Source organism: Mesocricetus auratus, unplaced genomic scaffold (assembly GCF_017639785.1).
Source record: "Mesocricetus auratus isolate SY011 unplaced genomic scaffold, BCM_Maur_2.0 Super-Scaffold_100009, whole genome shotgun sequence".
Lineage (NCBI taxonomy): Eukaryota > Metazoa > Chordata > Mammalia > Rodentia > Cricetidae > Mesocricetus > Mesocricetus auratus.
Genome location: NW_024429193.1, coordinates 50,867,672 through 50,894,391, shown reverse-complemented (window position 1 = coordinate 50,894,391; position 26,720 = coordinate 50,867,672). Strand labels below are relative to the sequence as shown.

Below are 26,720 nucleotides of genomic sequence, written 5' to 3'. Positions count from 1 at the left end.
GCCTCTGTGACTCCAAAATTCTATGTTGTACATCAGAAATATCAAATGCAAGTTGTTTTCAAAATCCTCCATGCAGAGACATAAAAGACCATTTGGGGGAATTCATTATCTACCCTGCATTGCCTCCTTCATTTTCTAAGGATGATGATTCATGGAGAATGATCAGAGCAAAGAAAGTCTGCCTGATGCTGGGGAGGAGGAGGCCATCAAACTCCCCACTATTTAGCTCCCATGTGTGCTCAGCTCCTATTCTTTGGTGTGCATAGCCATTTGTTAAGTGTGATGCTATTTCTTGGCTGCCTGCCTTTCCTATCTGGGAACCTGAGTCTCTTGGTGCAGACCATTGCTGATGGTAGTCACTGTAAACTCTGGGAAGAGAGTTCTGCCTGTCAGCTGTCATCCTTGGCTCTGGTTCCTTTCAGGGTGTCCTGGTTGAAATCTCTGCTCTACCCAGAGTTGACAAGTGATTAGTGCTAGCACAGGTCTTTGGCCCCTATGAAATGCCAGAAGAGACTTAAGAGCCAGCCTGGTAGAGGCCAAACCTGAGAAGTGACCTCATTTTCTGCTTACCTCACAGCCTCAGGAGAAGCAGATAGCCTCCCTTAATCTCTTGCTAACAAGTCTCTCTCTGACAGGCTGGCAGTCCCTAGTGCTTGCTTGCAGCTGCTGGAAGGGGCCAAGCAGTAGGTAGTAAAATAGCTTTTGCCCTGAGTTACAGGGCCTGGTGAGATTACAGAAAAACCAGTGCTGTGCCTCTAGAGAGTCAGGCTTTGTAGAATGTCCTCAGGAGGGTCCAGGGAGCAAGCCACTACCTTCTTAGTACATTCAACATCTACCAACATTGGTTTGCAACAACGCTAAGTATTTCCCTGAACCAACATTCTTCATTTCTCTAACATTCCTCAGGTATTCTTTGTAGTTGGGCTTGTGACAAATAAATGTTTACAAAATGGAAGTATTTGTTCCCCAGAGGGTGAAGAATCTATAGCTTAGGCACTATAAGCACCAAGCCCACAGCTACCTGTAATTCTAGAATATGACTATCAGCCCACAGACTAAGCACGTGTTATTTACACCAGCCTAGTTTTTTATATCCCTAATGAGCTAGGCATGGCTGTAATCTCAGCATTTCAGAGACAGAGGCAAGAGGATTGTTGCCTGGCCTATGAAAGGAATCCCACAGGGCAACAAAACAAGATTCTGTCTTAAATATTGATAACAACAACAACAAATCTCATTGAATTATTTTGTTCAGGTAAGAGAGCTGGGAAGCCATTTGTACATGTTTATTCAAACTACTACCTTTTCTTCCTCCAACACCTTCCTCCTGTTCCTCTGCCATAAGAAGTAACACCTGCATGACTGATCACCTGATCTTAAAGCCAAGCGGCTGTGAGGAACCTAAACCATAGATACAGCAATGTCTGTCAGCACCAGGGGATCAGTCATGGAAGTTCCATGGACAGGAACCTATCAGTACTTCCTACTTGGGTGGTTCTCATCATTTTAGTAAAGTTCTACCTCAGGGCACCCCTCCTTTCTTCTGCATAGTTGTAGAAGCAGGGTACCATGCTCTGTGCCCTCCTTTGGGCCTCAGCCACTCTGCCTATAACTGGGGAGAGTGGATTACTGTCCTCTGCTTCGTAACTGTGATGCAAATGTGACCAGCTGCCTCATGCTCCTGCTCTTGTGTCTTCCTGGCTATAATGTACTGTATGTTCAACACATGAGCTTAAATGAACTCAGCCTTCCATTACATAAACAAACAGTTGTAAACAACGAGAATGGCACTCTAAGACACTTAAACTTTACAGAGCACTGGGACTGGAGAGATGGCTCAGCAGTTAAGAGTGGTGGCTGCTCTTCTACACATAAGACTTCTCACAGTTCCTGTAACTCCTGCTCCAGGGTGATCTGAAGACTCTAACCTCCTCAGGCATATTACCCACACGCTCACATAATAAAATAATGAACCAAATCTTTTCTTGTGGTGCTTTATGTCCAGTGCCTTTGAGTCATCTACCAAGTTATAAAGCCTTTTCATTCAAAGTCAGTGGTGCTTTATTACAGATCCAAGAGGCTTCCCCACTGTAGAAGCTGCTTCACTCTCTCTGCCTGTCCTGGCAACAGGAGGTCAGTCCTTCTACAACGAACAGAGGAAGATGCCATGCTAGCCAGCAGTTGTCCTCGTCTAAGAAGAGTGAAGTCTCTGTCTAGCCTTACCCCACCCCCACCCCTGCAACAGCATCCTAGTGTGTTCAAGCAGACACTGCGGTCTGTGCTCAGCACCTCTGGGCAGCCTGTGAGGCAAGTCCTTTCCCTGGAGAGTAGCCGGTCTGGAGTGGTATCAGAACACATTCCAACAACACATGTTTATCTCTAAGGTCAGCCCTTCCTGTTGATGCTCCAGAGGCATACAAGGGGGGAGGGGGCTAATGGTCTCTGCAGCCACAGGAGGTGAGGAATGAGGGCAACAGGAACATGGCTCCACCCTTTGGGAGGATGCTATTATGCTGAAGTTTCTAGAACATGTGTAGCCATGTATCTCTCAGCTCTTCTGTCGCCAGTGGAAATGAGGTTGGGCACCTCTTCCACAGCTAAGCCAGGACTTGGCGGGTGGGAACTTTTCAGGTGGGGCCATGGGTTCTGAAGCCAGGAGAATGGCAGCATTTCCATTGTTTAATGCAGGATGAGCTCTGTTGGGACATAGCTGGCTCTACCTCTTCCTTTAAGCTCATCTATAGGTGCCAGGACCTCCAGGCTCTGGCAGTGGGACAAAGAGGGCTACCTTCCCCCACTAAGCTGGGTGCAAATTTCAAGTGACTGACACTTTTGGACCCAGTTCCAGGAGGTGCACCCCTACCTTCAGGAAAACCACAGCCCATGTACTACATTAGCTAGGAGCAAATGCTCACATGCCTTCTGAGGGTTCCATTTCAGCTCCAGATGTCTTTAAGAAGGATGCCTACAGCCAGTCTCAAGACCTCTGATCGCTTTGTTATTTACTTTCAATTGAGATAGCTACATTTTCTCTCTAAACTGAGTTTTAGGAGGGGCAGGAGGGTGTAGGCTGAACCATCTGATTCCTCTTCAGCAAAACTGAATCATGTCCCCCAGCCCTCATCCTCAAGCCAGGGATATTTACCCATGTTTATATAACCATGGCAACAGGATTTATTCTCTATCACTTAGACCCTTAAAAAGGGAAGACATAGACGGGCAGTTCATTTCCCAGCTATTATTTCCTGCTGTGCCCCCAAAAGAGCTACTTTCTCAGAAACAAGGGAAGAAGAAGGGATAGACAGAGAAGTAGAAGGAGAGAGGGGACACCTACACATTCTTGAGGAATACTAACCTTAGGCTCCCAATGGTCCAGAATCGTGGAAGGACTTCAGAGTTTGATTGTACTTGTGTCCCAAAGTCCCCAGGAGCCATAAAGCAACACATGTATCTCTGATTCATCTGGAAGGCCTCTTGTGATCTCTGTACAGGGTATGGTTATCAATTATCTTCTTGCCATCCCCGCCCCCCATCGTCAGAGTGGATGGAGCATGTGCAGACCTTGCTAACAGTGCATTCTTCATCTGCACAAATCTGGTACACATTCTTATGTCTCGACTACTTCACAGGTGGTCATCAGCAGGGAGTTTTGTGGGGCTGGGAGATGGCTCGGGGGTTAAGAGAATTTGCTGCTCTTCAAGAGAACCAAAGTTCTATTTCTAGCACTCACAAGAGAGGGAGTGGATCACAGTCGCCTGTAAACAGCAGCTCTGGGGGAATCCGTGCCTTCCTTTGGACTCCAGAGATACCTACACACATGTGGCACACACATAATAAAAGGAAGAGTGGTTTGTAAGGAGTGTGGCATGTTAGACTCACATAGGTTTAACTGATAAGCAGGAGAAACTGGGGCCCAGTAAAAGGGAAGCATGTGTTGTCGATAGTGTAGCCCCAACAGTGTGAGGTCCTTGTCGAGAGTTCAGACTGCTTCTCCTGGCATTTCAGCCACAGTCAGTATCCTAGATTCCACAGGAGGTTCATGCCCAGGTTTCAGGGATGGAGAAAACCACAGATCTGCAAATGTTTACGGTCCCTTACAACAGGCTGTTTTTCTGCAGGTTGGAGGTCTAAGCTTGCAAATGGAGCCGCTTGGGGTGGAGAGCCCCCTCACTCCCCAGGAGAGTAGCAGTGAGGAGGAGAAGCACACCAGCACGCTCCTTTCTGACCCACGGGGCAGACTCATGACCCATCAAGACAGCAATGGGAATCCCATTTTAGATTCCCTTGGTACCAGAAACAGTTGAACAGATTTCCAGCACTGTTCCACCTAATTTTCTGAGTGACACATCACTCTGAAGAGGAGTGGGAAGGGAGGCCAGGAATGCATTCACCTCGTTCTTCATCTCCCCCCTCAACCTTCTGGAGTGCCTGCAGTGTCTGGAGTGAGTGCCTGCAGTGTCTGGAGTGGAGTTCCTGCAGTGTCTGGAGTGAGTGCCTGCAGTGTCTGGAGTGGAGTTCCTGCAGTGTCTGGAGTTCCTGAAGTGTCTGGAGTGAGTGCCTGCAGTGTCTGGAGTGGAGTGCCTGCAGTGTCTGGAGTGGAGTTCCTGCAGTGTCTGGAGTGGAGCGCCTGCAGTGTCTGGAGTGGAGCGCCTGCAGTGTCTGGAGTGGAGCGCCTGCAGTGTCTGGAGTGGAGCGCCTGCAGTGTCTGGAGTGGAGCGCCTGCAGTGTCTGGAGTGGAGCGCCTGCAGTGTCTGGAGTGGAGCGCCTGCAGTGTCTGGAGTTCCTGCAGTGTCTGGAGTGAGTGCCTGCAGTGTCTGGAGTGGAGCGCCTGCAGTGTCTGGAGTGCCTGCAGTGTCTGGAGTGGAGTTCCTGCAGTGTCTGGAGTGAGTGCCTGCAGTGTCTGGAGTGGAGCGCCTGCAGTGTCTGGAGTTCCTGAAGTGTCTGGAGTGAGTGCCTGCAGTGTCTGGAGTGGAGTGCCTGCAGTGTCTGGAGTGGAGTGCCTGCAGTGTCTGGAGTGGAGCGCCTGCAGTGTCTGGAGTGGAGCGCCTGCAGTGTCTGGAGTGGAGTGCCTGCAGTGTCTGGAGTGGAGTGCCTGCAGTGTCTGGAGTGGAGTGCCTGCAGTGTCTGGAGTGGAGCGCCTGCAGTGTCTGGAGTGGAGCGCCTGCAGTGTCTGGAGTTCCTGCAGTGTCTGGAGTGAGTGCCTGCAGTGTCTGGAGTGGAGCGCCTGCAGTGTCTGGAGTGCCTGCAGTGTCTGGAGTGAGTGCCTGCAGTGTCTGGAGTGGAGCGCCTGCAGTGTCTGGAGTGGAGCGCCTGCAGTGTCTGGAGTGGAGCGCCTGCAGTGTCTGGAGTGGAGCGCCTGCAGTGTCTGGAGTGAGTGCCTGCAGTGTCTGGAGTGGAGCACCTGCAGTGTCTGGAGTGCCTGCAGTGTCTGGAGTGAGTGCCTGCAGTGTCTGGAGTGGAGCACCTGCAGTGTCTGGAGTGCCTGCAGTGTCTGGAGTGAGTGCCTGCAGTGTCTGGAGTGGAGCGCCTGCAGTGTCTGGAGTGGAGCGCCTGCAGTGTCTGGAGTTCCTGCAGTGTCTGGAGTGAGTGCCTGCAGTGTCTGGAGTGGAGCGCCTGCAGTGTCTGGAGTGAGTGCCTGCAGTGTCTGGAGTGGAGCACCTGCAGTGTCTGGAGTGCCTGCAGTGTCTGGAGTGAGTGCCTGCAGTGTCTGGAGTGGAGCGCCTGCAGTGTCTGGAGTGGAGCGCCTGCAGTGTCTGGAGTGGAGCGCCTGCAGTGTCTGGAGTTCCTGCAGTGTCTGGAGTGAGTGCCTGCAGTGTCTGGAGTGGAGTTCCTGCAGTGTCTGGAGTGCCTGCAGTGTCTGGAGTGAGTGCCTGCAGTGTCTGGAGTGGAGGGCCTGCAGTGTCTGGAGTGAGTGCCTGCAGTGTCTGGAGTGGAGGGCCTGCAGTGTCTGGAGTGAGTGCCTGCAGTGTCTGGAGTGAGTGCCTGCAGTGTCTGGAGTGGAGTGCCTGCAGTGTCTGGAGTGGAGGGCCTGCAGTGTCTGGAGTGGAGGGCCTGCAGTGTCTGGAGTTCCTGCAGTGTCTGGAGTGAGTGCCTGCAGTGTCTGGAGTGGAGGGCCTGCAGTGTCTGGAGTTCCTGCAGTGTCTGGAGTGAATGCCTGCAGTGTCTGGAGTGGAGTGCCTGCAGTGTCTGGAGTGGAGGGCCTGCAGTGTCTGGAGTGGAGTGCCTGCAGTGTCTGGAGTGGAGCGCCTGCAGTGTCTGGAGTGAGTGCCTGCAGTGTCTGGAGTGAGTGCCTGCAGTGTCTGGAGTGGAGTGCCTGCAGTGTCTGGAGTGGAGCGCCTGCAGTGTCTGGAGTGAGTGCCTGCAGTGTCTGGAGTGAATGCCTGCAGTGTCTGGAGTGGAGCGCCTGCAGTGTCTGGAGTTCCTGCAGTGTCTGGAGTGAGTGCCTGCAGTGTCTGGAGTGGAGTTCCTGCAGTGTCTGGAGTGCCTGCAGTGTCTGGAGTGAGTGCCTGCAGTGTCTGGAGTGGAGGGCCTGCAGTGTCTGGAGTGAGTGCCTGCAGTGTCTGGAGTGGAGGGCCTGCAGTGTCTGGAGTGGAGTGCCTGCAGTGTCTGGAGTGGAGGGCCTGCAGTGTCTGGAGTTCCTGCAGTGTCTGGAGTGAGTGCCTGCAGTGTCTGGAGTGAGTGCCTGCAGTGTCTGGAGTGGAGGGCCTGCAGTGTCTGGAGTGAATGCCTGCAGTGTCTGGAGTGGAGTGCCTGCAGTGTCTGGAGTGGAGGGCCTGCAGTGTCTGGAGTGGAGTGCCTGCAGTGTCTGGAGTGAGCGCCTGCAGTGTCTGGAGTGGAGTTCCTGCAGTGTCTGGAGTGGAGCGCCTGCAGTGTCTGGAGTGAGCGCCTGCAGTGTCTGGAGTGCCTGCAGTGTCTGGAGTGGAGTGCCTGCAGTGTCTGGAGTGGAATGCCTGCAGTGTCTGGAGTGGAGCGCCTGCAGTGTCTGGAGTGAGCGCCTGCAGTGTCTGGAGTGGAGTGCCTGCAGTGTCTGGAGTTTCTGCAGTGTCTGGAGTTTCTGCAGTGTCTGGAGTGGAGTGCCTGCAGTGTCTGGAGCGCCTGCCTTCTTCCTTGGCGCCTTCTCTTGCATCCTTTTGGTTCTGTCCAATGCAGACCACCAAAATCTTGCCAGGAGCAAACTTTCCTCTATTAATTATCTTGGAACAACGCATAGCTAATTGCCCTAATTACTCTCGGGCTCTTCCACACCACCCCTGGCTTTTGCTCACCAAGGGCAACTCAAGTTGGGCAAGCGGCCCGGAGGCCCGCTTAGGGAGTCCTGAGTTGGGCTAGCCCGCAGAAGCGTCCCATCTGCTGTGCCCCCAACTCCACTCTTAGGTCCAGTAGGAGTTGGCACATCTTGGGAGGATGTCTGTCAACTACAATCAGAGCATTTTCAAGTCCTCCCCTCTCCAAGTTCAAAAAGGCCAGCACTAGGGAGTTCTGGGGAGGGTAAGGCCTGTTTTTCCAATCTCTACCGCCTCTAATGAAAGCAGGCCCTATCGCCCCATTTTTAATCTTTCCATTAAAACTCGATCTCTGAAACGATTATGCTTATATTTATTTGTTTCATAATTCCTTCTCTCCCCACGATGAAAGTTCTGAAACACTGAGACTTTGTCTCTCTTGCTCACTGTCGCCTGGTCTACCAGCTTGCGATGGACACAGCAGACTGCCACATGAGCTGACACCTAGAGGAAGCCCCTTCCTTCCGCCAGCCAGCCAAGAGTGAGCCGGGAGGAGATGAAGTGAAACCGCACTGCGCTTCCAGGATCCTCTTCAGAAAGGGCTTCTGAGGGACTTCTGAGGAGAAGCTGAGGGGAGCTGTTTTGTCTCTGTACAGTTCAGTTAAGATTAAACACTTTCGCCTGATTCTGATGCCGAATCCTCACTCCTTAGACTGCATTCTTTCTCTGTAATAGATCATGCCTCCACTGGGGAGCGTTGGCAGTCTGAGGTTCCCCGCTCCACAGAGCCCAGAACTCAACCTCCACCGGTCCCCCAGTAGTTGCTGCTGGCCACTGCAAGGCCCGCGACAGACCTAGTCAGGTCGCCCAGCCCGCGTCCTTCGGGCCACTCTTCTCATTGGCCGAAGACACCCCTTCTGAGTTCTCATTGGCTGCTGCACTTTTCCTCCGCCCCCACCCCCGGCCGCGAGTGGCAGCTGCGGGGGACGCTGCACTAGGTCCCCAAGCTGGAGTCCAGGCTCGGCTCTGCGCGGCCAGGGGCGAGGAGCGCACTGAGAAATCTACTTTCTCATGAGCCCGAGCCCGGCAAATGGGCAAGTGAGGAAGGAGAGCAGGGACATGGACTGCTATCTGCGTCGCCTCAAACAGGAGCTGGTAAGAGCGGAGCAGAAGCCGGGGGACAGGGAGGGCTGCTCCACCCAGACCTAGGTACCTGGCCTCGGTACCGAGCTCCGTGCACCAGAGAGCGCGGAGACGAGAGGAAAGAAGATGCCAGCTGGTAGGTAGAGGCTATAGGGCCGTCGCTCAGAGGCAAGAAACTTTGGCAAAGATTCTGATGAGATATGGGCAAGTAACAGGGAGTCAGAACAGCCAGCCAGGCTGAAATGTGACAGAACAGCCGAAGAAGAAAAGAGGGGCACACCCAGAGAGGACAGGCACACATATGGAGTAAGGCTCAAGTGCCCAGAGTCGCAGGAGCGACAGGCAAGCAGCAGGCTGGCGCTCGGGTGCTGGACTCTTGCAGCGCGCAGACAGATCCCTGTCCTGGGCAAGAGGTCAGGCTGGACTGCTCGCTCGTGGGGAGTTGGCACCGCCCGGGGCCCCCAGCTCTGCTGGGCTTGGCAGAGCTGGCGCGGCTGCGGGGGCAGGCTTGGCCGGCTGTCTGCCCGGGCTTGTCTGCCAGCAGGGAGGGGGGTGGCAGCTGTAATGACGGGGAGGAGGGGTGCTGCCTGGCAGATCGCGAGCGGGAGTTGTGGAGGCCCAGCCAGATGTCAGGTCTGGGCTTGGGGAGTGTGTTGGGAGTGTGCGTGCGGGGCCCCGGGGTGCTGAGGGTGAGTATGCTACCCTGAGGAGTGGGAGTGAATCACCGAAGAGGGAGAAATGACTGCTGAGGCTGTCCTGCACGCACACTCTCTCTCTCTGCCACCACCCTCACCTCTAGTGGTCCTTTACCACCAGGATTCATGCAGACAGGTAGGCACATACATGCCTCTTTTCTCTGCTCCGCCCCCTCCCTTCTCCTAGACTCCCTTAGCTTCCTCCTCTCTCTCCACCTCTCTGTATCTCTCATTTTATCTCCATGGCAGTGGGCTCCCCTACCTCATTTTGCTACCCTCTTCTTTCTTCTTTTCAGAGCCAGGTCACCAGGCGTCCAACAGCATACCTGGATCCAGAGAGTGCCCAGCTCAGGCCTCTTAAGATCCCAGGATAGCCTTTCCCCTCCTGTCTGTAGAGGCTCAGCAGTGTGTTAGGGGCAGGCTTTGCTGGTGGCAGGGTAGGGGAAGGGGGCTGACGTAGCAGGTGTTCTCATTGATGCTCCCTGACCAAGGTGCCCAGGCAGTAGTCCTGTCTGTCCCAGTCCATGGGTTCCTGTTCACGCCTTTAGTTCCTCCTCCCGAACCCTGGCTGTGATGGCACTCAATGTGAAAGTTACTGCCTCGGAGAGCCAAAGTGTCCACTGATGCTCTTCTGAACCTGTACTTCTCAGCTTTTATGTGCAGGCCATGCTAGTTCAGGATAGTGGCTCTGGCCCATAAATATCCCATGCTCATGTTCTCTCTTCACGTGGCCAGTACCAGAAAGAAAGACCAAGATCATTCCAGACAATGGCTGAGGATCAAAGCCCATGTTGAGAAAAGAATCTAATCGGATCCTCTTTGTGCCTGGAACCTGGGACCACGCCACCTACATCAGGCTGAGCATCTATAGAGGGTTTGTGGGTGTTCCTGGCATGGGAATGAATTTTTCTAAATCTTACTGATTTGCATTTTTTACATCACTCTAGGTGGGAGGTGGTGAGGGGAGGAAGAAGACAGTCTGTGGATGTCAAGAGAATAAAAAAAGAGAGAAAGAATGAAGGAGAAATCTGTACGTAGCTGAGCTCCCAGATTTTGATCTGCAAACCCTCCACCAAGGCCTTGAGCCCCTGAGCCTGGGAGAAGGAAAGAGAAAGGCTAAAGTCGTCCTGCTCCCCATCAGCTTTCATTTGGCCTTTTGTCTGAGCATCTCCAGCCTTTGACTGTCTTGGGGAGCAAGCCAACTGCCTGGCCCAGGGCCCAGAATGACACTAGATGGGGGAGTTCTTCACCCCCTGGTACTCCCTCCCCAGCGCCAGCTTACTGAAGAAGAGTCCTAGCCGGTGATAGGCAGAGCTGTTGAGCCTCATTCCCTCCTGGACACCTTGCCCCTGTGTTTAAGTAGCAAGGTGCAATCTCTGTGCCTGGGTACTGAGCAGTTGGAGCAAAGAGGAAAGCCAAGTGCCGTTAACCTGGGTCCACCCTGAGCTGCCTTCTCCTAGGGATGGTAGGGATTGAATCCCTTGCCTATGGCAGGGATAGGGAACTTCTTTATACCCAAGGGCTGTGGTGAAGTAAGCATTACACACAGGCAGTTTATGCTGTGAATGGGGGGCTTTTGCCCTGCAGTTGGTTCACTCCAGACATGATCACCACGCAAAAGCACTGTACATTTCCAGGTTCTTGTCCAGGAACACCTCATGTAATTCTGATTCTGATTAACATCTACATTTGTTTATTTCATGAAATTCCCTTCAAGAACATCCTGTGGATACGTTGGGATAAGCCTGTTGCAGAAGGCAACCTTAACAGGTTGTGAAATTGTCTTTGTTCAGGGTGTTCCCCATTCTTATCCAGTCCTGTCCTTAGCACCAAAATTCAGCCAAGAAATGTTGTTCCTGAAATACACCATATCCAAAGCTTCAAGTTTCCTGAAGCTAAAAACTTGCATTGTAAAAATGCAGGAGGCTGAGAGTTCAGAGACCTGGGCACAATTAAGTTGGTAGCTAGAGTACTGGCCCTTTCTCCTTGCCTGGAAGGGGAGGAGAGTCGAGTTTCAGGAATGAAACCAGGCTGAAAAAGTAGCAGCAGCTGACATACTTCTTAGTGGGGGGAGTGCTACAACATCCAGCCCCTCCCTTTCCCTCCAGCTGCCGAAGCTGGGCCTGCCCGAACACAGGCCTTGGGACCAGCTGTTCCTTACACACAGCTCCCTGTGAGGTTCCAACAAATGTATAGACACAGACACACAGGATGCCCCCAGACTAGTTCTTGTGAGTTCAGGTTGATTCTGAATAAACCGAATGCATAAAATTGGAGTGACCAGAGCTCCCAAGGTTCAGCCAGGCTGGGGAGGCCTTCTGGAGGAGGGGATATCATAGGAGGGCATTATGAAATGCCAGTCCTAGTTGAGCCCTGGGGAAGCAACCAAGGGACTTCTCTTTCGCAGGCTAGGGAAAGTCCTTTTAGGGAACTTGTATTCCCAGAAGGCAATTCTTTAGTCACTAGTGGCTACAAGTTCTGGATGCCCTAGCATATGACTAAGGAATAAGGCCTAAAGACAAAATAAGGAGAAAAAGGAGCGTGGGAAAGTTATGATTGGAACTTTCAAGTCTTGAGCAAAACAGCAAATTTCTTAAGAACAAAAAGAAGCTTCTGCAGAAACATCTCATTCTGTGTGTAAAGCCCACCCCCTTTTTCTCCCCAGGGGAAGAAAGAGAGCTTCTGGGTCAGTTAGTCTGGGGTCAGCTGAGACATATGATTCAGGGCAGGTCAACTTGAACCCAGACCTTGGCCCTGTCTGACTCTGGCATATCGGTTACTTTCCCCATCTTTAGAATGGGTTGTTAAAAGTACCCCTTCATGTAGCTACTGTGAAGATTAAATGGCAGTATAAGTAAAATCTGGCCTTGAACTTGAGAGTCTCCTGCTCTTAGACTTCCAAGGACAGGACTAAGGTGTATGCAACTGGACCCAGTCTTTGACATAAGGATCAGACAGGTTTGTTGAGTTCATACTGGTTTGAGGCACCAACCAGACACCAGTACTGTGGATACAAATAGAATCAGACCCAGATGTTGTCTTCATGGAAGGTATAGCCATAGTTTAATAAAAAGTTAACATATATTGATACTAACTTACAATGCCAGGGCTGGTGTTGTGACTAAGTATAAAGCACTTGCCTGGCATGTGTAACATCCTGTGTTCAATCTTCAGTACTGGAAAATTAATATAACAAATTCATAACACTGTCCAACCCAGCAAGTGGTATTTTTACTATTGCCTTCTCTCTCTCTCTCTCTCTCTCTCTCTCTCTCTCTCTCTCTCTCTCTCTCTCTCTCTCACACACACACACACACACACACACACTCTCTCTCTCTCACACACACTCTCTCTCACACACACACTCTGTCTCTCTCACACACACTCTCACACACACACTCTGTCTCTCTCTCTCACACACTCTCACACACACACTCTCTCACACACACTCTCTCTCACACACATACACTCTGTCTCTCTCACACACACTCTCACACACACTCTCTCACACACACTCTCTCACACACACACTCTCTCTCACACACACACACTCTGTCTCTCTCACACACTCTCTCACACACACTCTCTCTCACACACACTCTCTCTCACACACACACTCTCTCTCACACACTCTCTCACACACACACTCTCTCACACACACTCTCTCTCACACACACTCTGTCTCTCTCACACACGCTCTCACACACACACTCTCTCTCTCACACACACTCTCTCTCACACACACACTCTCTCTCACACACACACTCTCTCTCACACACTCTCTCACACACACACTCTCTCACACACACTCTCACACACACACTCACACACACTCTCATACACACACACTCTGTCTCTCTCACACACACTCTCACACACACACTCTCTCACACACACTCTCTCTCACACACACACACTCTGTCTCTCTCACACACACTCTCACACACACATATCTCTCTGTCTCTGTCTGTGTGTGTGTGCACACGCACATGCACTAAGTTTTGAAACAACATCTCACTAAACTAAACTTACCTAAACTGACAGAAATTTCATGTGTGAGCCATTGTATCCAGCTTTATTCTCATTTATAAACATGAAACTAGAGATTGGGTGCCTTGGCCAAGGTCATAGAGATGATAAGCAGTGGATGTTTGAAGACAATAGACTATATGCAGGGAAATAGTGGGTGACAAATTGAAATGGAAGCCTTGAGTGCCATGGCAAAGACTGGCATTTTCCCCTGAGCACTGGAGAGGAGCATGGTCAGATATATACATATATACATATATGTATATGTATATATATATATATATATGGTCAGAGATGCACCCTGATACCTACGATGTCATATGGGAGGGGAGGGAGCAAATGGGGAAGGAACATGAATTAGAAGAGGCGGGGCAAGAGAGTATGGTGATTTGAACTAGGAAGGAGAAAAGCAGGGAGCTTCTTCAGGTTCCCTAGTTGACTGCAAGTGAGAGGGGCTACAGTTGTCAGAGAGAAGAGGGTCATCTAAGGCTGAGAGGCGGCCTTCCAGATCAGGCAGTATGGGAACTCTCTCTCTCCCAATCTGCCTCTTGCCTGACCATGTGACCCGCAGGAGATGGTTCACTTGGGAAAGTAGGCTCATCATTTCTCACCCTTCACTTCCTGCTCTCTTTATCTTCCTCCCTCCTCTGCAGCTCTTGGCAGAGTTTCCATGTTACCTTCCTGTTGAAAGTTCTAGCCAAGAGTCAAGAAGGTCCCTATTCACTGCGCTGCAGAGTGGGTCACTTGGCAAAAGTGGGGCTTTTCCCATTTCCGGCCCAGAGCCTCCTTCTAGCTTCCCCAGGGGTTGAAAGGAACTGTGTGGGGATTTTGTGAGTAATGGGGTGGGGAAGGGAGGCAGGGCACACTGCCAAGTCCATGGGCAAAGCTGAGCCTGTGTCAAAGGATTCCGGCTGAGCTCCGAGAGGGCGTGAGATGGATGGAAGGAGGGCACAGCTGCGGGATCAGTCAGGGGCCCAAGGCAGGACTTGGGAAGGGAGCCGAGGATGTTGGCATCTCCTTCCAGCTCTTCTCCTCCCACACTACAAAGGGCCCAGCCAGTGCCGATGGGAAGATCTGTCCATAGTCGGCTGACCCCAAACTCCCTCCTGCTCCACTCAAGATGGTGGGATCCGCAGCCCAATGCAGCAGTTACTTTCCTCTTAGGAGCCCTTAGTGGGAAGAAGCAGGACTGGAGCTGGGGGCCCTCAGGCCATGGTTTCTCACTCTTTCTCCTCTTCTGATCCACCTCATACTGGCTGGCCTAGCTTCTCACAGCACTTCATGAAGTTAAGTAGCCCATAAGGACAAGGAGGCCCACTGGCCTGGAGGAAGGGATTCGCCTTGGGATCCCAGTTCTCTCGCAAAAAAGTCTTAGAACAGGAGTTACAGTGCATGCATACTTACGACTCCCACCTGTTGATGTCTTGTGCTACACTTTTTGTGCAAGTTCCTTTATAAAGACATTAGAATAAATATTAAATAGGAGTTTAAATCACATGAAGATTCAGTGAAGACAATACAAGCAAATGGAAAGGAATGTTTGAGTAACAGTGGCTCTAGAAGAGATGACCCAAGGGGATCTCTCACTTCCTAATCCATCAAGTGGGGTTTTCTCCTTCCTGCCCAGCCAGCCACCCAGAGCAGTAGTGGGACTCAGCAGTGCAAAGAAAAGGAAACATACTTCACACAGGAGGACTGACATTGGACAAGTTCACAACCTAAAAAAAAAAAAAAAAAAAAAAAACACTGGCGAATGTGCCTAGTACCAAGTGCAAAGTTTATCAGTTAGGACCCCATCGGGGTCCCCAAACTATAGCATGGAACTCTTGACCACACCAGGAAGGTTAGAGTAGATTGCAGCTACAGAAACTACAGTTTGATATGCAGACAATAAGCTAAAACTAAATCCAAGGCAAGACTAGAGGTAAGTGATGGACTGGGGTGATATAAGGCCAAAGATGGGGCGGTGATGGGACTTTTCAAGCTTTTCTCAGAGATTCCATTGGGGGTATGCCTAAGGACTTTGTATTTGATGGTGTATGGCTGGCGCGTGTGCTGTTGGGTCCATTTCTACTCAGAGGAGAACCAATCAGATCTTCTTAGGATGTCTCCAGTTGACCCCGAGACCAAGTAGAGCAAGACTTGGTCCTTGCAGGAAGAATGGTTTTGAGATACTAAGAGGCCTACAGCATAAAGACTGGCACTCAGAGTTATTTATTTCCAGCTGTCTAAGCTAACCCCATTCCTTTGTTCCCACCCCACGCTGCTCCCTCCCTCCCACTTTGGTCCTAAGACAAGAGGAGACCTGGGATTCCAGATGGTCCCACGCTCTGAGTGAAGAGAGCAGCACTGTCTCTGGTTCTTTCTCCATGGATGACGTCATCCCCTTGGGGCTGGTGAGAAAGGCTGTGCTCTTGGCTCCCTTCACAGTCATGGCCAGAGGATGCTCCTGTTTCCACTGCCCCTGGCCCTCCCAGCTTCCCATAGCTTCCTTCTCTTCTCATCTCTCTCATAACTGCCTTCCCTTCAGTGTCAGTATGTCCTCTGCCTGCGGCTGGGCTCCTGGAAGTCGGTGGGAGGGGTTAGGAGGAAGCTAGGGAGCAGGGGAGCTGGACAAAAGAGGCGTTCTCCTAGGTCAGACCATACATGATGCATGGACTCCTGTCATTAACACATGTGAAGCTTCACCAAGGAAGAAATACTTTGAAAGCACACTGGAGGTCTTAACAGGCAGCCTGCATGTGATGCTTCTTTCCACCCTGTAGATAAAACCATTATCTCACCTAATCTGCACAGTGGCTGGTGACGCCGGGACTGTTATTCCTGCTTTAAAGAATGGAGAGAGATATAGAGCTGACAATGAACTTCAGTTGTTCAAGTGCCTGCCTATGGCAAAGCCCTGGGTTTGATTCCCAGCACTGCACAAAACTGGGCATGGAGGACATACCTATAATCCCAGCACTTGAATCCAGACAATGAGATTTTCAAGACCACCCTTAGTGAATCTGAGGCTAGTGGAGAAATTGAGCTGGGTGTGATAGCTCACCCCTGTAATGTCAAAGCTTGGGAGAGTGAGGTAGGAGAATCGTGAGTTTGAAGCTGGGCTGCATAGCAAGTCTGTCTAAGGAAACAGAACACGTCAATAAACACAACAGTACCTCACAGACAAATTAAAATACAGATGCTACCTGGCAGACTTGGGATTTGAACCCCATTCCTTTTGTTTCTACACCCCAAGTTCTGAACCAATGCAGAATGTTTTCAATATGGATACAATTTCGCATTTGTTTTCTTAAAAAGGAGCCTCTGTCTTATGGATCACTACAAATTCATACATTCCCACACACATTCATTCCCGCTGGAAAACCATATAAAATGTCAGCATTGTTTCTTATGGATTTTTCCACACTGGAAGAGACTGAATGGGTCATTTCATTCCTCCCACTACCTCTGGCCTGACTGTGTTTCTCCTTCTGGAAGAAAGCCTGCCAGCTAGATTCCTCGTTGCTTGGTAAATCAAAACCTTGAGAAATGGCCCTGGATCTCTCTCCCAGCCCTGCAAGAGACTTCAGGTAGCAATCTTTCCCGAGGGATTATGTATGGAGGGGAGTCAGTAGTCTCCACCCAAGGTTTATGAGTATCACCAAAAGTATCAGGTAGGTTCTGGGGTTATATAGTGGCGTGTAGATCTCAGTCTCTACCTTTAAACAGTAGATACTCGGTAAATATTTCATGAGCAACTGAGTATTTAAGCCATGGAAGACATGGGCCCGGTACACAAGTAGGACTTCGGGAACACATACCTCAAGGATCTAAGAGGAGGCCTTGACAGGGGCATAGTGGGAACATGTATGAGATGTGGATTTAAATTCTTGGAACTAGAATTTCCATCATGGGTCTTAACTAGAGGTCGTCATAGTTTGAAGACTCATAATTATTGAGTTTCGACAACAGAAAGCCACTGAGTGAGGTGATGGGATGGAGAAGTACATCTGGAAGAGTGGTCAGGCAGTCGTGGGTCTGGTGGCCTGGAGGCCATTTCGGGGATATGTTAGACAGGAACAGAGTGACCGAATAGAAGTTGCAGGTGACAGGAGAGTAGATTAGAGCATGGGGGCAAATAGGGCAATTTGTGGGGAAGGAACTGATCTGGAGTCTCTAGCTCCATTCAGAGCTACGCCGATAGCAGCTGAGCATGTCTGAAAGGAAGGGGTCGGGATGAGGGCCGCCAGTGACAGGCACAGGTACTCCATGGGTTCTGTGTCTCCTTCCTGCCACCGCTGCACCACCATCCCTGCCACTCAAATGGCACATGTGTGCCCCAGCCAACTCCAGGGCTGCTCCGTTGTGCCTCGCCTTGCCCTGTATTAGTTAGGTGCACAAAGCAAGGGCAATCCCAGCAAAGGCCTCCTGGCCATCGGGGGCTGACAGTCCTCCACCGACCTTTATTGCTGTTGGCTCAAGGGAGCTTGGACAGATCTCTCCCCACCAGACTGGGATTGGTAGGAGATTTGATCCAGAATCCAGAGAGGACTAGCTGACAGCCCACACTGCAGTGCCTCTGTGTCCCCCACTATTTTAGTTCCCCACCCCCCACCCTTGGACTTAGCTCTGGGCATTAAGACAAGCCTGGGAGGTAAGATGATCGCATGGGTCTCTGGGGGGGCTTACAAACAGATGGTTCCCGCACAGAGGCTCACTGTGAGTAACTTGATCAGGATGTGGGGAGGGAGCTGGCAGGCCCAAGGCAGCTTGGGCACAGGGGCTGGGAACTTTGTGAATGTTATCAGGGACGACCTTTCCTCCCCAACCTCCAAGTAGGGCCCTCACCCAAGTCAGTCAGTCCCTCAGTCCCTTCCAGATGGCACCTAGGACGTGGGGCTAGGGAAGCTGGCCCCAGAACCCCTGCTTCTGGCATGGCTAGGGCAGAGCCAGCAAGGCTGAGAAGGCAGGAAGAATGCTAGATCCAAGCATGAGGGAACAGGTGCGTGGGAGGAGCTAGGCTGCTGGGCAGGGACTTCTGGCACAAAGGATCTCTGGCCTGCCTCTCCTGACCGGTCATATGTGAAGAGGAAGCCCCAGGCCTACCCTTCTCTCTCCTGCACCTTCTACTGCTCTATAGAGCACAGAGTAGCCTTCAAGTCTGGCCCTGTTGCCCAGCCATCTGCTGGTGGACCTGAGCTTGAGTCCTGGCTCTGTAAGCTGCATAGCCTCGGGTCCCTGGCTTCCCTCCTGCCCCAGCTTACTCACTTGCTGAAGTGGGAATATCAACCTCCCAGAGTTTATAGAAATTGAATGGGATGAGACATCGAGTACATCAGCATGATTCCCAGTAAATATTCTCACATGATTATTTCTACCATTGTCCCCACGTATGTAGTGCCTGAGGAAGCCAGAAGAGGGCATTAGATCCCCCGGAACTAGAGTTACATATGGTTGTGAGTTGCCGTGTGGGTGTTGGGAATTGAACCTGGAAGTGCAGCCAGTGCTGTTGACCTCTGAGCGATCTCTCCAGCCTCACCACTACCACTTTGTATACCCCCAGACTAAACTCAGCTCCACCTTTTACTATCTAATCACTTGTGGGCCTTAGTTATCTGTCAGATGGAAGCAATAATAGTCACAATCTCAAAGAGAGTTGGAAGGATTAAAATAGAGTAATCAATAATATGTAAGTTGATATATGCATCCACATATGTATCTATATGCATATGTCTACACACACACACCAGGCAACTAATCAAACAAACACATAAAACGCCAATCTCCAACTTAATGATTCTTGGACAAGGCATACCCATAAAGTCATGCTAGGTTTTTCTGTTGGATTGATTGATTGATTGAGACAGGTGTGTTCAGTACAGTAATGAAGTCAATACTTCATTATCACGTAATAGGATTTGTATTGGGAAGGTTTTCCATCTGAGTACTTGGACATAAGTTAGACCAATCTGTGATATTTGATGGCTTGGGTGTATTGAATGAATTTTCAACTTAATGATAATTTCTGTGGATTTAGCAAGTGGTGGAGCATATAAACAGCTTTTAGGATAGTGTCTGTCTTGGTTAGTTCAGTGCTGCTAATGTTATTTCTCTTACCCAGTCATAGCAGTATTCAGACTCCTCCTCTCATGACAGAGGTCTATTCTGTAGCAGACTGTGGAGGTGAGGTTCTAATGGCAGGCTTGGATGATCCAGGAAGTGTGTGTTCCAAGGTTACATACAGGTTGAGTGAGGTTCAAGGTGGAGGGGTGACCCCCCTGTAGCCCTAGCACTCAATGGCCTTGTGTTTTCTCTCATTTCAGATGTCCATGAAAGAGGTAGGGGACGGCTTACAGGATCAGATGAACTGCATGATGGGTGCATTGCAGGAACTGAAGCTCCTCCAGGTGCAAACAGCATTAGAACAGCTGGAGATTTCTGGAGGCACGCCAGCCTTCAGCGGCCCTGAGAACTCACAGAAACAGCCTGAATACCCTTGCTGGCAGGGTAGTGGAGGTCCTACGGGGCCTATGGCCGGTCCCTCCTCCAGCCAGCCTTCCTTTGACAGCAGCCTCAAGTTTCCATGCCATAGGAGTGCCTGTGGGAAGGATCTTGCTGTCCTTCCTAAGACACAGCTGCAGGAGCACCAAAACTGTACCCACCAGGGCCTAGAGTGGGCGGAACCAGATGACTGGACCTCCACGTTGATGTCCCGAGGTAGAAATCGGCAGCCTCTGGTGTTAGGCGACAATGTTTTTGCAGACCTGGTGGGCAACTGGCTAGACTTACCAGAACTGGAAAAGGGAGGAGAAAAAAGTGAGACCGGGGGATCCAGTGAACCCAAGGGAGAAAAAGGCCAGTCAAGGGAGCTGGGTCGCAAGTTTGCCCTAACAGCAAACATTTTTAGGAAGTTCTTGCGTAGCGTGCGGCCTGACCGAGACAGGCTGCTTAAGGAGAAGCCAGGCTGGATGACTCCCATGGTCTCTGAGTCACGAGCAGGACGTTCGCAGAAAGTCAAGAAGAGGAGTCTTTCCAAGGGCTCCGGACGGTTCCCCTTCTCAAGTTCCGGAGAGCCTCGACACATCGAAACCCCTGCCACAAGCAGCCCCAAGGCTTTAGAAGCCCCTCGTGGGGGCTTTGACATTAACACAGCTGTCTGGGTCTGAATTCGAGAGACGCTGGCAGAACCTAAGAGGTGGTTTCGTGCTGGGCCCTGGTGGGAGAGGGAGGGCAGACGGCATAGTCTTCAGGCCAGATGCAAGTTCCCATCCTCAGAAAGAAAGGACAGCAGAGGTCTTCTTAGTCAAACAGTGGGGAGGGGCTGCCACAGGGCAGGCTGAGGTAAGAGTCCCTGGAGAGAGAGAGAGTGTGTGGTGTGTGGTGTGTGGGTGTGTGTGTGTGTGTGTGTGTGTGTGTGTGTGTGTGTGTGGTGAGGAAGCCCAATCGGATGCTCTTGTATCTCCGAAGTGCAGAGGAGGAGGAATGTGCCTTCACCCAGGTGCTGACATGAATCCAAGCAGACATGTCGACTTTGCAGATGAAGCAGCAATCTCTGAGGTGTCCAAAAACACACTCATGACTGCTAGGGGGCAAATGGGCCACCTCAGGGTTGTTGATGGACCCTGGAGTTATACACTGCCTGGCCCAACAGTGAGTCCCTATCCAGACTCCTTTGCCTGCCTTAACGTTCCTTCTGGGCAGCAGATGGTTGGTGAGCCCAGAAACAACACTCATACATGAAAAAAAAAATAAATCTAGCCCACATCTCATAGTCACCTAGAGAATAGAACGAATCCTGGCTTCATCTACCCTCACCCTGGAAACCAACCAGGCACCCTCAGGGTGGGGTTAACACCAGGCACGTTGTGTAGCGAGTCGACAAGCCCAGAACCACCTTGGTCAATAGAGGGACCATCTGAGCCCTCCCTCCTTGGCCAGGAGAGGACAAAGTAGGTCCCTGTTCAAGCGCAGCCACCCTGGAGGGTGGCTTAGCTCTTCCCTAACCCCTCCTGCAGACCCAGCTCAGCCTGATGGGGTGTGACAGCTGCAATTAGAGGCAAGCCGCCTGCTGCCCCCAGAGCATTAAGAACAAATTGGAGAAGAAAAATCACAAGAGAAGCTCTTCTGCCTGCAGCCTGGACCCCCAGGGGACTGAGTGGAGGAAGGGGGAGCTTAGGCTGAAACTGGATGTAGGGAAGTAATGGCAGTTGTGGGGAGGGTCGTCTGCATGTTCTCACAGGGTCAAATGATAGATGATCATTCTTTTCTTAAGTGGGGAAAGAGGTTTTCAGTTTTAGTTTTGATCTGTCACTTTTTGCCAGACAATGCTCCCACCTCTTTCAGACCTAGAATGACCTAGAATTATTTTCCCGATAAATCAATGGGTCAAAAAGTCATGGCGTACAAGCTGCCCAGATCAGGCTGCCTGCAGAGGAAAGCAGCTCCCAGTTTGGATCCCTGGGCATCAGGCCTATCTTCCTTGGCCTGGAGTTTGTCAGTTGGGCTCACTCTCTCTGGCCAAGCAGGTCATTATCCATGCTGCCTCCCCTGAATTTCTGTAATATGGCTGCCTTTTGTGGCTGCAGCAATGCGTGTAGAAAAATGAACATGTGAAAACCTTACCCTCTGATTCCTGAAGGGTGGAACACTCAAGAAATTATTCGAGAGGGCATGGACTATGATTGTACAGGAAGACAAGTCACGTCTTCACCATCCATATGCAACTCAACTGTTTTGTGGACTAGTGGTACTTGACGTCGGTTAAATGGACTAACATGACAGACTCCTCTCCTGTGTGGGCATTGCAATGGAAGAACTCAGCGATGGGAAAGGAACAAGCTGCTCTCCTCCAAGTTACTGAGGCACACAAAGAAATAGAGTTAATCATTACCTGGCCAGAAAGGAGTCAAAGGACCAAAACAAAACAATTAGGAAGTAATTTTGGCTTACAAGATAATCCACAGGTGCCAGGCACCTTTGCCTTTATTTATACTCTTATTTCCTTTTTGCCACGCCCAGGAAATGGCTGCTCATTTTAGATCATTTTACCTGAATAGAGGCTCAGAGAAGTTAACTCCTTCAAGGCCAAACAGTACAAAGCTGCGATTGAAATCATTTATAATTGACTTCCAATCTTGTGTTCTTGTACCTGGTAAACTGTCCATATTTGCTCCACAGCCGAATCAGGAATAACAACATTTGTCCTCTGAGATTATTCACACCTCTTCATGATTGACAAGTGGCATGCTCATTGTCTATTTGAGGAATATCTGTTGGAGGGCTACTGGAGGAATTTTGCCTGGGCTTTTGAAGGGGCTGATATAATATCCCAATGACTATGTCATGCTTTACTGATGAAAGATTATGGTAACTCAACCTCATGTAACTGTTACTTTTCTGTCCACATTCTTGGCTCCTGCTGACACAGTGATGAAGACTGCTCTACTGAAGTAAGTGCAGAAGTGACTAGCCATGCCTCGGGCCGCAGTGATGAAGAGTGCAGGGCAACGTTTATGTGGCGGAGAAGAGAGTGAAAAAGTAGGCAGAGAAACCAATAGCTTAATTCTGCCTCTTGGGCTCATTTTCTGGTTAATTAGGACATGCAAATGAGCTGGAAGCTCATTTTATACCCATCTTGGCATGGAGGTCTGCCCTACACCTGTCGTAATTCCTTGGCAAGTATTGATGGCCTCTGAGTTGGCCTAGGCATCTTCTCAGGGCTCTACCTGCCTCTCTCTGGTCAGTCTGTAGATATTCTCCAATGACAGCATCCACTGGAAAATCCCTCCACTGTTGGGCATGGTTGGTAGAGCCTGCCAGATCTCTTTGCTTCCTCTTCACAAGCCTGCAGAACTGGAACCCTCTCCAGGCTCTTCTGCAGCTCACCCTCAGGGTGCTCTCTAACCCAAACTGATCCTGAGGAACAGACACGTGACTCAACTTTGCCCCATCCTCACCTGTTCTTCAGAGGCTCCAGAGACGGCTGTCTTTCTCAAGTCACCCCAGCATTGTCTACAGGATAAAATCAAGAGTACACCATGTCTGGGAAGCTGCAGCCTGTGTGCGTCTTCTCTGAGGAAGTGTCCATTCACCTCAGGTGATCTCTCCAACCAGGGCTGTTAGGTGTTTCTGACAGCACCAAGCATTTCTGTGAATTCCTGATCTGGGAGTCAAGGAGATAGGAATCCAGACCCAGGCCTGTTTTTGTGTGAGCCTGAGCATGTCCCCTGTGAAAGGTTCAGGCATTACGCTGGCCTGCCCTGTTACCTGGCAGGATGCACTCAGGCAACACTCTGGCCAGCCCAGAATTCTGTGAGAACCATGCAGGTGCAAAGGACCCTTTAAAGGACTGACCCCTGCCCGCTTACCGTCTCTCATCTTCCTCTCCATCTCATCTTCCTCTCCATCTCATCTTTTCTCTTACTCTCATCTCTTTTACTTTCTCTTATTCTCTTCATTTCACCCCCTCCCTCTCTCTCTCTCTCTCTCTCTCTCTCTCTCTCTCTCTCTCTCTCTCTCTCTCTCTCTCTCTCTCTCTCTCTCTCTCTCAGCTCTGCATGGGTTAGTTACCTCTCATCCCCCTTTCCTTCCCTGTCCACCAATAAAACTCCACGTGGGATCGTTGAGTCATGGTTTGTGTCTCGTTACTGGATAAACCTAGACATTTTAACAATAGCCTGCCCTGCTGGAGGCTCCTCTGCTCTCGTGTGAAGTAGGTACGATGCAGGGTTGAGTCCACTGTTTCCAACACACAGGTTCCACAGAAATGGCACTAGCCGTCATCTCTAGCCTAACCACAGACCCCAAGGGACAATGCTGAAAATAAACAGTGCTTTCTCTGAGCCCTGGTTTTGTGCTCTAATTTTATCACAGGATCATGGCAAGGATCAGAGGTGTGTGAGTCTGGTTTTGTCTACTGTAGAGATGTTGCTTACCTGGGCTGTTTTGCCAAATCTTACACTTACACTTTTTGTTGAGTGGGGAAGGAACTTGACAAGACCTACTCCTTGATCTTCCTGTTACCCTTCCCTTCCATCAGTCCCAAGGTATCCCTTCCTTCTACCTCCTGCAAGCCCAATGAACACCCTTGCAAGCCATCACCTACTGGAGTCCTCTTTATCCCTGCAACAAAGTTCCCATTCTTACATTCCAATGCCCCACTCTCCATCACCACCCCACTGTTTCCTGAAGGCACCCCTGTGCTGGTCAGAGGCCACAAGTCAGTGTGCCCATAGCTGGGGGCAAATCTCTCACAGGAAGCCTTGGCAATTACTAAGTTTTTCTTTTGTCTGCATCTCCTCAAGCAGGGTCCTTGACTGGACTCTACCCTGCCCAGGGTAGTAGGAATCAGAGTTCTGCACCCCTGCTTATTTTTAACTCTCCCCATGTAGGTGCTGGTTCAAAGGGGAAAGCTGTCCTCATCTAAGTATGGCCCAGGGTAAGGACACCAATAGGGTGTAGGAGCAGTTTGTGACTTCAACCTGGCCCTCCTGTCTAACCACAGTGTCAGAGGCCCAACCTTGCTCAAGTTGATCCCAACTGTCGTGCTGGGCCTTGTTTCTGGAACTTCTCCCCTATTTTACCCACCAAGGAGATGGGTTACCTTTAGTGCCCCAAGCTCGGGTCTGCCTGTGCTGTCCTGAGTGCAGTTCCCGCACAGACCGCCTTTCACTCGTTACTTTTCTCAGCTAGAAAGGCACTTTGGACTCTCCCGTAGGCCTTGTCTAAAGCCCACTACTTACTCAGCTTGGTGAGCTGCTTCTGTGCTGAACACCTCCAGGGTAGCAACTACTCAGTTTTCTGCTTCCAGTACTGAGCTCAGGGCTGCTGTGTGTGATTTCCACTCCACCGGGAGCCCTGAGCTGAGCCCATCATGAGTTTATCCTGTTTAGGGACAGCCAGTGGCCAAGCTTTTCTTAGCTGACCCCCTCTTGCCCTATTTTTCACAGCTTCAAAGTCCATTCCCTAGGAAAGAGGGGAGTGGTGAGCAGTTATTGTCAGAGCAGGAAACCTCAGTAGAGTCCCCACTTGAAGCTGTTGCACAGCCCTGTCCCTGGTCCACGGCTTGGCTTTTCAAACCAATTCTATTTTAACTCCGGCTGCCGTGAAGTCTTACCTCCCTTCCCTCACCTCCCTATCTCTGTTGTCATGCTGTCACTTGGATGCTCAGGTCTTTCAGATGATCACAGCCACTTCTCTCTCAACAGCCACTGAAGAAGTCACCTTCGTCCCAGGCCCCAAATGTTCTCCCTTTCTTTCGTGGCCTCTTTCCTCCAGCCTTCCTGACCCGGGTCACTTCCATGGATGTCCTTTTTACCAACATCTGGTCCCAGACTTTCCTACCCCAGGATGTTGTCCTGAATTACTATGCACTAATGGGGACACCGAGTTTGCTAGATCCTCCTCCCCTTATTGTGTCTATTAAAAGGAGGGGTGGGGTGGGCAGGGTAACAGGGAAGGAAATGGAGAGTTGGGTGGTGAGCGCCTTCCCTACCTCCCATTCCACTTCTGGCCACACTCCAGGCATTGTCTCCCACCAGGCCCAGAAGGTGCTCAGGCACTTATGAGAAGTTGTGGGAGAGGGCTGACAGCAGGAACTTAGGGAGGTGTGTGTGTGTGTGCGCGCGTGCGCGCAAGCTCGCGCATTCGGGCACTTGTATGGAAGTTGTGGGAGAGGGCCGACAGCAGGGATTTAGGAAGGTGGTATGTGCGCATGCCCACCTGCACTGGTGATGGACTCCCTGGCCTTGCTTATGCTAGATCCATACTCTACCACTGATCCACCTCCTTCCTATCTCCGAATCAAGCACTTAAAAAAAACAAAAAACAATGTTTCTTCCAAATGAGGTAAGTACAACTGAACCCCTGCATACCACCAGCTCCCTGGGCATCTCAGACCATGTCTTTGTTCAGTTCACACCCATCAGTGGGCCTAAAGACCTAGCTCATCATCACAGACCTAGGCCAAACTCAGTGAATTGTTCAGCCCCTCTGCTGAGGTTCCAAGCATCTGCTGATAAGGAAACTCAGATCCTAGAAAATGGTTATGTTTTCCATCAGTGGTACCAGGGGTCCTGAGAACTCCAAAGCTTCTGGCATAGGTTTTAGGATCCTTCTGGGAGTATAGGGATCAAATAGTATCTCCAAGCTTCTGATAGCGCTACACAGTTCACAAAGGACAGGCAGGCTCTGTTGCTCCATGCCCTGCTCTGCAAACTGGAAAGGCTGAATGCCTAACACCCCCTTATCCCAGGCGTTCCTTCAAACATAGGACTCAAATCGGAAATAACACAACTCTAGACAGTCAGAGGGGCTGCTGCCTCATCTATGGTGTAGACACAGAGAGAAACCTAATAAGGTACGGGAGTTAGTAGTTACCGAAGGTCCAGGGTGTCAGTCCTGTGCTAAGCGTAAGGGGAACAAATCATGTCAGTTAACACAGAAATAAGAACAAAAGCTTTTCCTCCTTAATCTTTTCTAATATCCTTGTGAGTCAAGTGTCCCCAACCGGTGGTTCATAAAGAACTGATAAATGTAATTTGTAGGTGTTTTGCCTACAAGTATGTATGTTCACCACATGTGTGCAGTGCCCATGGAACCAGAAAAGGGGCCAGTACCCTGGAACTACAGTGAAGATTGTGAGCTGCCA

At 50.6% G+C, this 26,720-nt stretch overlaps 1 protein-coding gene across 3 annotated transcripts; it reads left to right on the top strand.

Annotated features, from left to right (window-relative positions):
* The first annotated feature begins 8,178 nt into the window (after positions 1-8,178).
* Inka2 (inka box actin regulator 2) lies at positions 8,179-23,426 on the top strand. 3 transcript variants are annotated; one of them, XM_005076577.4, is made up of 2 exons: positions 8,179-8,378; positions 19,396-23,426. In XM_005076577.4, the coding sequence occupies exons 1-2, from the start codon at positions 8,295-8,297 to the stop codon at positions 20,236-20,238; spliced, it is 927 nt and encodes a 308-aa protein (XP_005076634.3). In that variant the 5' UTR covers positions 8,179-8,294; the 3' UTR covers positions 20,239-23,426. The 3 variants fall into 3 exon arrangements, with proteins under 3 accessions (XP_005076634.3, XP_012973603.2, XP_012973602.2); XM_013118149.3 differs by having other exon boundaries at positions 8,366-8,502; XM_013118148.3 differs by lacking the exon at positions 8,179-8,378 and adding an exon at positions 8,980-9,197.
* Positions 23,427-26,720: the final 3,294 nt, after the last annotated feature.